General features: G+C 39.4%; 1 protein-coding gene across 2 annotated transcripts in view; it reads right to left on the bottom strand.

Moving 5' to 3' along the window:
- Positions 1-2,138: 2,138 nt before the first annotated feature.
- Positions 2,139-14,280, bottom strand: part of LOC101847183 (WW domain-containing adapter protein with coiled-coil) — a 40,769-nt gene continuing 28,627 nt past the window's right edge. The window contains exons 10-13 of one of the 2 annotated variants that reach the window (XM_005096249.3): positions 13,427-13,646; positions 12,931-13,111; positions 9,270-9,397; positions 2,139-6,796 (exon numbers count right to left, since the gene is read on the bottom strand). In XM_005096249.3, the coding sequence (XP_005096306.1) occupies positions 6,724-6,796; positions 9,270-9,397; positions 12,931-13,111; positions 13,427-13,646 (602 nt within the window). In that variant the 3' untranslated portion in view covers positions 2,139-6,723. The remainder of the gene's footprint in view (positions 6,797-9,269; positions 9,398-12,930; positions 13,112-13,426; positions 13,647-14,280) is intronic. The other variant, XM_005096250.3, reaches the window with a different exon arrangement.

Raw genomic sequence — 14,280 nt, 5'->3', positions numbered from 1 at the left:
ATATATTTATATACCTAACATGAATATGTCCCACTTGAGTGGAGGTGCTTTCTGTGGCCTCCTTGCCTGTCACTTCATGTAACTGTTAGAAAGCTTGCCTTCTCATGTGTCTGGAAGGTTTTCCCCCAGAGGTTTTTCTTCTCATGTGTTCACATTTTATCAAATATATAATATACATTTTGTTGTCGTCGATATGTAAACATGTTCGCTGATTTGGTGCTTGTTGCCCCGGCCAAGGATATTCATTTCCTGCAGTTTTGGTCATTTATTACTTAGCAGAAGGAAGAAATGAAAAACCTGCGTATGCTCCTTCTATTGTCACATCCAACCTATGAATCAAATAAAACAGACGATGATTGAACTACAACACATATTTTGTAAGCTGTTTGCCCCGTAGAGTCGAGGGTATTTTGTTGTTTGTAATAATTTCATGATGATACTATGAGAGTGTGGTGGCAGAGCGGTAAGTGCGCTCGACTTCCAAGCGGAAAGTCCAGGTTCGAGCCTAGGTTCAGACATAATTTTTTTCCGCCCCCTCCTGCCCACCCAGCAGGCCCAGGAAGTTGTCTCACTAACATTAACAAGGCAATCTCGAGTGTCCGGATCGGATGCAGGAACAACCTTTTTTACTATTTATTTCCGCAATTCTAAATTACTTCAAACCAAAATTTCGTTTCATTACAATATCAGCTGACCTGCAAGTCTTTTTTTTTTTTCCTTCGCTTTATTTTGTGGAGTGAACAACAAAAGAAATTGTATATTTTTACACCCCCATCGACACAAATGTGGGTGGTTGGCGGGTGCTCTGGTGTGGTTTGCTCCGTCTTTCCTATCAAACAACGATCATCTTTATCTCTCCTCTTTTTTTATGTTTGTTACTCTCTTGTAACCCTATACTCTTCGGCACTTATATGAACTTATTGTGTTGCAAGAGCCGTAAAACTCTTACTAAAACTAAACATCGACACAATTTTGATTATCTATGAGGCGGGCTTCAACCCTGCTTCTCAGGGCCAATGTGAGCTGAGAGGAAAGAATACAGCATCTCAGCACAAAGACTGAGATACTTGATAAAAATTCTCCTCACTCGAGAGACAAACTTTGGTCTCCAATGTGTGACGGCGAAGCATCTACCCACAACACCGAAGTAGCAATAATGAACAGATTTTAGAACCTGAAAGCAGTAATGTAATAATATACCAGGTATGCACATTTTTATTCAGAAGAATGCTAAAAATGTTCATTTTCTCTTGCTCATAGTAATGGCATTAAGAAAAGTATAGAATCTACATACACTACGAAAAGTGCATTTAAATTTGACCCAATACCAAGTATACACTGCCAACCCATCAAGTCGAATTTAGTTAGAGCCAGCCAAATGAAGGGGCAAAAAGATACCATCGAGAAACTATTCCACCGAATTCAATCGTGACCTTCAAAAGCAAATGCCTTTGTTTTTCAAAGTTGCGCGTCAGACGATCGTATGTGTAGTGCGAGTGGGCGGATTGAGGTAATGGGTCATTTGAAGAAGCTGATACGAATAGATCTAGAAAGCCAACGATATTTCCCATGTCTGTAGAATTCAAGAACCTCTCAACACAGCAACCAAGATATTGATATATATATATATATATATATATATGCACAGTCGGCACTTGACTTCAAGACGATATGGAAGGAAATGGCTGGGTTGTGAACTGTACATTTTGTGTTCAACAAAACCACAGGGTTGGTCGGCGGCTGCTCTAGTGTGGTTTGCTCCTTCTGTTCTATCAACAAACATCTAAACATCTATCGTCCTTATCTCTCCTGCTCCTTTTTTATGTATGTTACTCTCTTGTAACAAATCTATTCTTCAGCACTTATATAACCTTATTGTGTTGCAAAGTGACGTAAAACTCATACTACAACTAAAAACTAAAACAACACCATGCCCTGGTCAATTTTCTATTCTTGTCATATTTGACACAACAAGGGAAAGGTCTGTTTGCAGTATGCATTGAAACTGCTGTTAATCAACCTGATCTAATCTGATCTGCAACAGGCAGCCAGTATGAGGGAGAAAAGAACAGAATTACCAGAGGCCCAAAAGTTATCCCTTCGACTAAAACTTCAAGAAATAAATCTACACAAGGAGGTGAAGTTTGAAGTAATTTATTCACAATGTTAATTTCTGCTTGAATTGACAAAGCCAAGCAAATTCACTAAAAACAATAATTGTAATTAATATTTATAGTAACCATACACAAATAAAAGGACATAAGGTGACAATTGCATGTGATACAAAATACAATTATTCATATCTGTAAATCCCGTGTCTAAAAAACATAGCAACCATTCGGTGAAAAAGTGAATATCAGTAACTATATAGAGAGATGATGTTTCACCCTTTTCAAAATCGGAAAAAAACATTCTTCCCGTTACATGAAAGTAGCCAATGAAAAAAACAAACCCCCAGAAATGAATGGGACCTGGCTTTCAGGAAATCAACAAACAAAATGAAAGTAATAATAATAATAATAATAACAATAATAATAATACCCCCCAACAATAGCAGGGTGGGGAACGGGGTATAGGAAATAGCAGTTATGTACAAATTAATAAAACTTCACATTGACATGCAACAGCAACCAGTTCCAACTGCTCATTCACATTGAGATTTTCATCTTACCACAGCAGAATCATTAACCTAGCTCTTGGCTTTTTTTTAAATCCCAGGGACCTGTAAAAATTTAATTTCCATTTCTAAAACAGAAAACGGCCCATGATAAAATAGGAAAGACTCCTCTGCAAGAATACTCAAAAGTTAAGAGAGTTCAAGTAACACACAAAAACCCACATTGCTCTGAGCTATCACATTTGTTGAGTATTATTAATTTCTCTGCCTTCCCCCTCCCAAAAATTACGATTTTGAGAAACAACATATATCAACCTCTTATGGAAAATACGATTTAATCAAACTTGGTTAAAGAGAATTTTTGACCACATAAACTTCCAAAGGAACAGGGAACCAAGAACTATTGATAGCATGTACACGAGTTTCCTTAAACCGTTTCTTCATGACAGCCCATTCAACAAACACTCTTTGTGAATCAACTCAAAACAGGAATAGTTTACTTGTTCACTCAGATGCGCTTTTAAGCCGAGCTGCAAAGCTACAAGTCAATCATCAAAACAATCCTTTGCACGAAAAAAAAGTGGATTTGTATTTAAAAACATTCCAACAAAAGTAGTCTATAGGTACGACTCCTCGGCCAATTATGTGGAATGCTCTGGCCTTCATAGAACACGACGTATTTACTTAGCTGTAAATAGAGATGAATATAGCACTGCTTCAGCTGACAATCCGACAGAACCAATGCCAAAAGACAACATGGCTTTGAAGACCACACAGCTCTCTGCAGGGAGGAACGTTGACCAAGAACAAAATTTTCCTTGAGTTAAAACCTGGCAACTGTCTCAAACTCGCCCTCTTTGTCTACTCTACGCCTCTTTGTCAAGCTATCTATGAAATCCTCCCAGCGATGCCATAAGATCAAGAGAGTAACTCAAACAAGCAACCAGCTTTTCCTCAAAGACGCTGTTATGCAGGCTGCGTTTGTCCGAAACAGCTTATTCAAGAAAGTACTTATTTTCATAACTTCGAATGCTATGCATGAAATATCAATGAGAAAAGTGCACTTTACCACCCTTTGTCTTAGGCCACATAGCTCTCCTTAATGCATTTACGAATGGGATCAATGCAGACACGTCATAAATAAATAACTGAGGTAAAATTCCAACATCAACAACAGTGGGGTGCCAACATTTCATGTTCTAGTCAACAACAAGATGAAGCATGCACTACGACAAAGAAAAAATAAAATAAAATAAAAATTTAAAAGATACCAAAGGAGCAGAAAAAGTAACGCAAAATATAGAGTCAAACTTAACCAACAGAAAATATTTGGTCTTGACTGATGACAACCACCATCATTATAATCTAACAGTACTAGCTAGAAATGTCAAAGAACCTTTAACCATCGCAATCCCAGCAGACTCGACTCTGAGCCAGACACAACACAACACCTGTCTGTACAGAAAGGCTCCTCCGAGACCTACTCATCCCACAGCTGGTGAACAGGACTAACCTCACAGGACACTTCCAAGCTTTGGGGAGGAATAAACTAATAGTGTTACGCCCTCATCAACCAAATTTAGATCTTTAAGGACGGCGGCCAGCTTCGACCTTGCCTATCATGGCCAACCCTGTGTGAGAGATACAATGTCCCAGAAGAGATACTCTATAGAGAAACCTCCAAACACTGGATTCAAACTCATTTTCTGTGCACAATGGTGAAGAGCCCAACCAAAGCACCATCAATGCTTAGGACATGAAGGAAGCAAAAAAGTATTAAAAAAACCAACAGGATGAAACACATGCCAAATAAAAAGGAAACAGAGAGGTAAAGGTCAGTAATTATTCAACAACCCTTATCCGACGAAATGTTAGCAAAAGTTTATGAAGAAGAGGACAGAGTGTTCCAAATCCCGTATCTGTCTTAATCCGTAACGTCAGCATGATAAATGTCACTTTCTTTTTAAAAAAACAACTTTCAGCCATTAAAAAAGGATGGAATCCGTAGCTGACTGATATGAACTGGTTATACACTACTAACTTTAATGTCAACCTTTGCCCGAAATGTGATAAAACTTAGGAACCTTTTTAAAAAAAAGGTCAAAACTTTTTTTCAAAGCCACCAGTATTTGTTCAGTCAAACTGGGCAAGACCCGAGCCCTCTGAACATCTGCTTTGCAATCATTGCTTAGAGAGTGAAATATTTACAACTTGTTTAAAAAGAGCGGAATGAATTTCGTGAAGATCGTAAACTATTGTGGACTTGCCTTTTGCTCTTCTCTCTCATTATGTTTCAGATCGTTTCGTTTTTATTAAACTGCACCATGTCTCCTTTTCAACTGCGCTCTTGTGCATTATTGCAATTTTTTCAAGTTTCAAACTAAAAATTATTTTCTTCTACCAGCAACATTCTTTCGTTGCCACTTTAGGGGAAGTATATCCTGTATCTGGTTTGGCTTCATACTGTCACTAGATGACTTGTACGTACTTGAGATATCTGCTAGTAGGACAGAAGAGCTAATATTCTTTTGTCTTTTTAAAAACAATGACATGAAATCATGCTATTTATAAAAAAGTATTTCCAGAAATGACTCCCACCAACAACAAAATGTAATTATTCAATTTTGCAGAAGTTTTCCTCTCATAAACAAAAGACATTTATTCTCACAGATGTTTTTCTAAAGTGAAATATAAAATCCAATTCCCATTTCTAAAGAAAACACACATTCTGAAAAGTTTTTTCTCCCCATTACAAAGATATTGCACCACCAAAAATTAAACGGTAGAGTCAATAAAAAGTTGTTTCATGTACAGATGGCTGGCTCCTCAGGCAGGTTCAAATGTGTCGCGATGAAGTTCCACCAAAACTGGTCAGGTCATTGACTTTCAAGACAACTATTTACACTGAGAACTAAGCTCATCAAAGTGCAAACTCTGCTATAAGCTAAGAGCTACATTTGTATCAGTGTGTACATGGGCATGCAGTCATTATCTACAGGTCACAGGCAGAATGCCTTATAAATACAGTGTATATCTGTGCTGTGCTCGTCCAGTAGCATGTTGCGTGTCAGCTATATTGTGGAAAAATAAATCCAGGAGTGAATGCTTGAAACTTTGTCATCTCGAAGGAAAGAAAAGAAAAAAGCAGTAGGCCCTGAAATCCAGAATGGCCTCATTGACAAGGTCGACTTCTTACAGAGTTTAGGAGTTCAGAGTCAAGTGCACAAACTTCATAATGGGAAGAAAACAGTAGGAATAAGCAAGACAACAGACAAACAAGAAAAAATAAGATCCGAGAGAAGCAAAACATAACAGAAGTTCAAAACTTTATTCCCGTGCCACATCACAGTAATTGCAAGGGCCGGATTGTTCCAGTGCTGCTGACCAACTAAGATTTCAAACAACTTCTCAAAGTAGCACTGCACCATGGACCATTTGACGCAGCAACAGTAATTAGGAGCCACTTAAGAATTTAGATATTGCACACAATAGTAGGACTATCATCAAGAGTAGAAAGAAAAAAGAAGTCCTGATTTCATTTTCTTGAACCAAGTAGGCCCACAAGAGACATACAAAACTACCGAACAAAAGACATTCATCTGGAAAGAAACCTGGGTGCACTTGAGGAGACTCATGCTAAGGTACAAACTGGAGAAAGCAAATGTTGAAAGTGTTGCACGGCTTAAAGTAATATTGAAACAATATCCAACAAAAGGAAACCAGCAAAGACCCAAACACTGCGAAAGCCATGGCACAGTCTAGCCAAATAATAGAACAGATGAATTCCAAGTAAAACGACAGAGAAAAATAAAATCAAAATCTATAATAACATTTCAGTCACTCCTATAACGAGCAAAGAAAAAGTAACAACCCCAACCCACCCATTCCCTCTCAAACCAGCAGCCTCTCATCAAAGAACATATTATTAGTAGTTCAGTTTCATTCACCTCACAGATACCCAACATCACAAACTGTCCATCCAGCAACATTCACAGAGCAAGCAATCACCAGCCAACTGATATATCACACATCGTAGAGTCACTCTGATCCCAGTACATCATATAGTTGTGTCCAACGTCCCACCCTCCTCCTCACTACACTTGATGTCACGAAGGTAAGAACGATGAAGGAGTTTTCAGATTCTCAATCTCTTGCCGCTGCTGGTCCGACGACATAATCCTGAGGAGGATGAAATATGGAGAAAAGTAAGACAGGATAAAGGGGTTCGCTATCAGAGATGTTGACTTTGTCCAGAGTAGAAGGGAACAGACTAAAAAAGCTTATCATACAGGAGACTGACAGAAACCATCCATTCCTTAACCTCAAAGACTTAATGGTCTCTGTAATGTCAGCACAATGAGTGCCAGAAGGAAAAATGTTTCTGCCTGAAATAGAGACCTCAAGAAATCTAGCTGCCTGAAACTATCCGGCTGGGGACCAGGGGCCACAATAGACATAGCATTTAAAGCATTTTCAGGGGCCTTTTTGGGCCTCTCCTGCAATTAAATGTATGCAATTAGGTAGCTATAGTAAGCTAAAAATGTAGATCTACTGTGATAAACATACCTTCTGTACAAACTCAAAAGCTGCTCAGCTGTAGCCTTCTATCTTCTTGACAATGTGTGTGTGTGTGCATATGAAGCAATTGTCACTTCTCTTTCCAGTTCTCCTCACAAGCACTATCAGCCAGTGTGTGCAAGCACAATCAGTGAACTAGTAAGCACTTCTTGTTTTTAGTAAGCGGTCTACCTTTCTGCACCACGTTGACACAAGCCTATTATAGTGGGTTTCCTCTAACCACGACCACTTCCAACTGTTTTTCATTCCATCATCACAAATGAGTAAATCACCCTTTTGAAAGGACTTCATGGCTAGAGATCTGCCTCCTACTGCCTCTATTGACGATGAGTCTAGAATCAAGGACTACATCTAGAATCTAGATCTAATCTAGTAGGTCCAAGAAGAAGAGTCGAAGTCCAGATATCTAGATCAAAGTCTGATAATCCACGCAATACGACAGGCTGTCTACAGTCTGATCTATACACTAATTCACATCGCACACAAAGACATTCTTAGATCTAGAATCTAGTTCATACAGCACAAACGTATGTATTGTCGAGAAGGCAAGACTAAATCAAGTGACCTAATAGATCTATCTTACACTTCAAAACTGGAATTTGAAATAGAGGAGAAGCACTGAAGAAAATGACAATGTACAAGTACTACAACGCTAGGTTCAAGAAGAAGAGTCTGATAATCCACGCCATAGGACAGGCTGTCAACACTACACACTCTCTCTGTTCAAACTGCACGCCACACACACGCATGCGTTGTCAAGAAGGCAAGACTGCCTAAGCCAATAGACGTTCCAAGAGTCGAATCCAAACATGATGAGATTCGAAATCTGGTTTCTGACAATTTCCTAGTTTAGAGGATCTATTACCGTAAATGGAAACTAAAATAGTTGCCATCCAATGTTTTTTGTCAGTGAAACCAAAATAACCCAACAGGCCCAACGTATGTTGCATAAATGAAAAGCGATCGTTCAGTTACACAGCCTAAAAATTGAGAAAAGTTGCAGATTTGCAACTACCGGGATAATTTAATTTAATATAGCCCTAGATTAGCTCAAGTTTTGATTTGCAAACATCCCTAATAATACTACCCATTGACCCAAGACCTTCACGCGGCAGGCATGCTGTCAGCTTGAGGCCGAGGCCAAGACCTACCCTAAGCTGTGCCGACACCATGCGGGATGGATAGGCGCAAGGCTGCTGAGGCATCCCATCTGGCCTCCCAGTCTCTCTTCTCTCTGGCCTAGGGCCCTACTGAGGCATTCGCTGGTGGCCAGTTTTTCCCCATTATTTTCATTACGCATGTTTTCTCTGCTGCCCGAATGCTGGAACATTTTGCTTGGTAAATCTTGAACAGCCGGAAATCCGGCACAGGTGCCGGAGAACTGGCATCCATGGTCAGCACATTTCTTTCCTTTTGGATTTAAAAAACTGTCCACTAATTGACGAGCTGCAAAAAACGTGTCTTTTCCCACGCAGGTCTCTTTACGTCAACATAATCGGCTGCAAGCTTACAATTTGACAATGAGAGGAAGGAAGAGAGAGAGTAGCTGATGGGCTAGAGAGATACTCTCAGGATCACTTGCAATTTTTTTCTAGTTCCGATTACCATACAGCAATGTGTATATCGGCTTACAGGGCTTCCTCCTAATAAGGAGAAAACATGCATACCACAACAACTTGCAAATGACTTACAGTCCCCTTTTCCATGGCCATGAGTGAGCTTAGAAACATGAATTCATTTTTGCAACATTTAATATCAACATTCATTATTCTATTTGATTTTTAAGAAGGAAATTGAGGGCATTTTTAACCAACATCAGTCAACTCAACATAAAAATATGGCAAAAGACGTTACACTAACTAAACACATAGGCAAAATAATGTTTTAAAAAATCAGTTTGTTGCTCAACAGGTTTAATTACTAGAAAATACGATCTCTTTGTAAGTAATCCTAACAGAGATTTTGGCCATTCTACTTTGACAATATTATGTCACATGCATGCCAAGTATCACCTTAGACTTTAGCTAGAAATTTTGACGCAATAGTGACAAAGTAAAGTGCAGCAAAATCTCACCTTTGTTCGTGAAGAGTAGACTGGATTTCTGCGATGCGGACCTGAGAACGAGCCCGTTTCAGCTCCACAGACACCTTGCTGCACTGATGGCTGCCCATCATCATTGACTCCTCCCAGTGCTTCAGCGCCTGAGGACAAGACAACCATGCTCTACATTAGAGGAAAGTACCAGAGAGAAAAACACAACATTGTGACATGTTTATCTGCTACATTTTGAATAACTTGTGTGAATTCTGCATCGATGATGTTTTAAAGACATATGTTGGATCCTATTACCCTTTTGTGACCTGTGACTTTGTATGCCAGGAGAAACAAAAAAATACCATAACTCCTGAGAACAAACAGAATTTGTACCTTAAAAAAATAGCATTAAACAAGGAAAAACAAGATATCATCCATGTCACAAGCAATCCACTTATGTCCATTTGGGTACTTTTTACACCAGAGACAAGAAACTAGTTTTTGTTGTGCTGTTCCTATCAGGAATCATAAAAAGCAAGAATATCTTAAGCCTGTATTACCTGTCCTGGGCAACAACGTCATTGCACCCCGGACAGGTCCATAAGAAAAGCCATATATCAAGCCGTGACCATAGTATTTAACTGCATTTTTGTGGTGTTGAAACGTGCATCTTTGAAAGAACTTTGGGAGGGTGTAAAAATAAAAAATTGGACCAAGGGGAATTGCTTGAGACAGCAATGATATGGAGGAATTAAATCCTCTTCCTAGTGCAGAGAGAAGACATATGACCCCTTGCCTATTTTGTGTGATAACAAAAAGTCCATGTAAGCTTCCACTGTTATTGCTGGCTTCAGTAATCACTACACATGTCAATAAGGCAAGGTCCTTAACTGCAAACAGAACATGTAACCACATCAAAGTTATGAGGCCTTTTCCTCAAAAACTTGCCAGAGCATCTCAGTAACAGCTTATTCCTAGCATCCTGGTGGCTTTGGTAGACTGGTGGTTACGCTATTGGGCTTGGAATCCTGAGATAGCGATTGCTGGTGTTCAAGGCCCAGTTCAGTTGGACTTTGTGTCCTTGAGAAGGGCACTTTACCTGAATTTCCTCATTTAAGGCCGGTCCCAGAGTGGCTCTGTAGGTCTGACCTGTAGCTCGCACCGTGCAAATGAAAGTATACATTATCGTGAGCTTAAGCAGCGTCACTGTATGGTCTGTCTGTTGTCAGCTGAGCTGCGTGCCACAGACGTGCTATTCAACAGTGTTGTAAAACACGTCTGACATGTCTTGCACGTACCCTCGCTTCGCGTTTATTTTCGACTGAAATTCTTCACAGATCATCAAAATCAGCAAGAAGTAAGTATTATTAGGTGCTTTACTTTTAGATATTGATGTTAGCATCAACACTTGGCCGCAAGATCCCAAGAAATGCACTTCATCCTACATTAAAATTTCAAATCGAGAGGATGACCTAGTTTCGACTGTTTACATTCGTAGGCCTGTGTGCTTCTGGCCTAGTGCGGCTGTGCTGAAACGTAGAGAGCGATCACTCAGACACAGAAGTTAACGAACAGTGCGGCTGTACTGAAACGCAGACGGCGCGCGCTAGGCAAGCTACAGGTCAGACCTACAGAGCCACTCTGGGACCGGCCTAACTCTGTCCTATCTAATGAACATTAACTCCCAGCAGTTCATGCACTACTATATTGAATAAATATATACGATGGCTGGTGACATGGTATTTCGCCCATAAAATACATTTACTTTCACAAAGAAAAAGTTTGTTAGGTATTTTTATCAAATAAAAACAACTAAAAAGACTTTAAAATATAAAATATGTATTAAAATTCAGGATTTTACTTTTATTAAAAATTCTCGCTCTGAAATTTCCAATTTCAAGGGCACTAACTGACGATTTCTCGCCTAGCTCGCACCGTGCAAATGAGAGAGAGAGAGAGAGAGAGAGAGAGAGAGAGAGAGAGAGAGAGAGAGAGAGAGAGAGAGAGAGAGAGAGAGAGAGAGAGAGAGAGAGAGAGAGGGAGAGAGAGAGGGAGAGGGAGGGAGAGAGGGAGAGGGAGAGGGAGAGAGAGAGAGAGAGAGAGAGAGGGAGAGGGAGAGGGAGAGGGAGAGGGAGAGAGAGAGAGAGAGAGAGAGAGAGAGAGAGAGAGAGTATTTAAGGAATAAACGTATCTAGATCTAGATTTGTTGTGCACCCAGCCAAGAGTGTGCAGTTGGGAAAGTAGATGATCTAAATCTAGATTAGACCTAGATAAACTAGATTTAAAATCTTGAAAAATAAATCTAGATTCTATGTCTAGAGATCTAGAATCAAGATCTAGATCTAGATCAAGATATAGATCTAGATCAAGATATAGATCTAAATCTAGATCTAGAATTTCGATATAATCTTAATTCAGTTTAGATCTAAATCTAAATGCGAAACACATAAGAAATACTACAGGCGCACTTAGATCTAGGCCTAGATCTAGATTAGTATGATTTAGCCCAGTGCACATGGGACCGCAATTGTAGCCCACAGGAGTGCCACATATTTCTTAACTTCAGTTCAGGATGAAGGATTCTGACATTGGAGAACAGCTCGCTGTGTAGCCTAGATAATCTAGATCTAGATCCTAGATCTAGAATCTGGATTTCTAGATCTAAATTTAGATCTCATCTACTTTCCGAACGGCACACTCTTGGCTGAGTGCCCAATAAAATCTAGATAGAGATCTAGATACGTTTATTCCTTAAATACTGTCTCTTTGGGCTAAGATAAATTAATTATAGTAACACTAGATAGACATACCGCCCAAGATGATCAGTAGCCTTGCATAGTAGCCAATGTAACCTACCGCTCGCTCGGCGAGCCAATCACAATGCAACATTTTTGGGGTCCACCTAGACACTTCCTTTGTAGAATGCACAAGAACGGCCCATATTTCTTAATTTTTCTATAGAATGAGGTGTCTTTTACATATTTCATGCAGAATTGAATGTACTTTCTCATCAAATTAATGTAAACTGTAAATTGTAAAAAATTGTTTCTTTGTGGTTGTTGGGGCAGTCCAATTTCTGTTTCTGCATCTATTTTTAGTAACACGAAAAATATGTCATACCTCAAGAAAGCTTGAAAAATATAAAATCTATTGGCTAGGTCTGAAAGACCATTTAATTCCCTTGCAGATTATTGCAGGAGGCTTGAGAGCAAAAAGTTATGAAATGAAATTTCCAGACTCAAGGGCAATAACTAGGAATTGTAGGATATACTGGAATGGTTCTCATTTCTTTATTTTCCAACAGAAAGTTGTTTCTTTGACACATAATATGCAGAACTGAATGCACTTTTCCATGAAATAATAGTAAACTCTAGATTCTCAAACACTTTTTCATCTCTTCTTTCTGACTTTTGGAAAAGTGTGATTTCTGTCTTTATTTTAATTTTTAGTTACAAGAAAAAAAGGTCCCACTTCAAGACAGCTTGACAAAAATGAAATATATTGGGTAAGTTTGAAAGACCATCCAATTCCCTTTCCATTGATATATATATAATACGTCCATCTGAAGTAGATAGATTATTGCATGAGGCTTGAGGGTATAGAGGACCCCTGAAACATAAATGAAATAGCCAAAAGAGGCAAAACTGCTGGGAACGAAATTCGGAGGTTCCACAGCAACCTCAATGGATCATCTCCCTACCTGCTTTTCCACACCATCTGCTTGCCAGCCCAACACATGGCCGATCAGCTTCTCATTGTAGTAGTTGCTGAGTGAGGCTGTCAGTTTGGCCGTTTCCTCCCGCTTCATGGCTGCCGCCGTCAGGGCTTGTGAGTTCACCGCAGCATTCTGAGAGCTACTGTCACTCGGTGTTGGACTACCACTGAAAATACAGAAGTAAAACTAAAAACAAGACCAAAAAAGACTGATTCATTCGTTGTAGGTGTTTTATAACCCCCTCGACACAATTCAGATAATTTAAGAGGCTGTTTTGCTCAAGAGGCCTGACTTTAGATCTTTCCAGCCATACATACAGCAAAGGAAAGCAAAAAAGTATAGTGAAGCCAAAAAACTATTTCCACAAGCAAGAAGAGACATGAAAAAGAAACTGAAAAAAATATGCAATGTTTTCAAACTATTAAAAAAACTGTCACTTCACACAATTTCTTGATGGAAACAGCAATATTTGACAACTCACCAAGAGCTTTGAGAACTGGTATCTGAGACCGGACTCGCCCGACCTCCAACATTCTCTTCCCCAAGAGCTGTGGGCATCATCGGCTGTCCCTGTGGGCCCATCGGTAGCAAGCCCGAAGGAAAGGTCGAAGGGTGCAAGGATATCAGGGAACTGGCACTCATCGGGGTGGCCATGGGAGTGCTGAGTAGCCCTGCTCCAGGTACCACTGGGCCTTGGCCTGCTGGGGAGAGGAGAGGGTGAAGAATAGACACTTTTAACTTTTGAGTTCAGCTTAGGTTGAAGGAATTAACATCTTTTGAAGGAAGTACATAGACACAATAACTGTCATGAAATCAGGCGCTTGTCAAAATAATTAAATCAAAAGAAACCAGCATTTTTCTGGCCATTCTCTTAATTTTTATGACTCCGTATCTTTTATGTCAATTTATTTCAGTTTACATCTTACTCAAAAACGTTGATCAAATAAAATGTAAATTCGCAGTTATCAAAAACACCCAGTCCTTGGAAGCCACCAAAACTTTGGTGCCCATTTTCTCGTTAATTTTACCTCTCACACCAGCCCCCGCCCCACCTTATGAAGCTGTAAGATGACACCAACAACTACATGCCCAAAATAGCCGAGCGCCCGTTTCCACAACGTCACGACAAACACACATATATTTTAGCAATGACCACGAAAAAACTTTTTTTGTCAGATTTTTTAAGTGTTTGCAAATAGGTGCATTTTGTAGCTGCATCTCCACAGAGAATGGAACTTTTTCAATGTTTGAAATCTATCAATAAACAAAAAAGTTACGGATTTTTTAATCAATTAATTTTTTATAGACTTTTATGTAATGAAAAAAAACCCCAAA

This window comes from Aplysia californica, unplaced genomic scaffold (assembly GCF_000002075.1).
Source record: "Aplysia californica isolate F4 #8 unplaced genomic scaffold, AplCal3.0 scaffold00124, whole genome shotgun sequence".
NCBI classification, from domain to species: domain Eukaryota; kingdom Metazoa; phylum Mollusca; class Gastropoda; order Aplysiida; family Aplysiidae; genus Aplysia; species Aplysia californica.
This window is presented reverse-complemented; position numbering and strand designations above follow the sequence as displayed.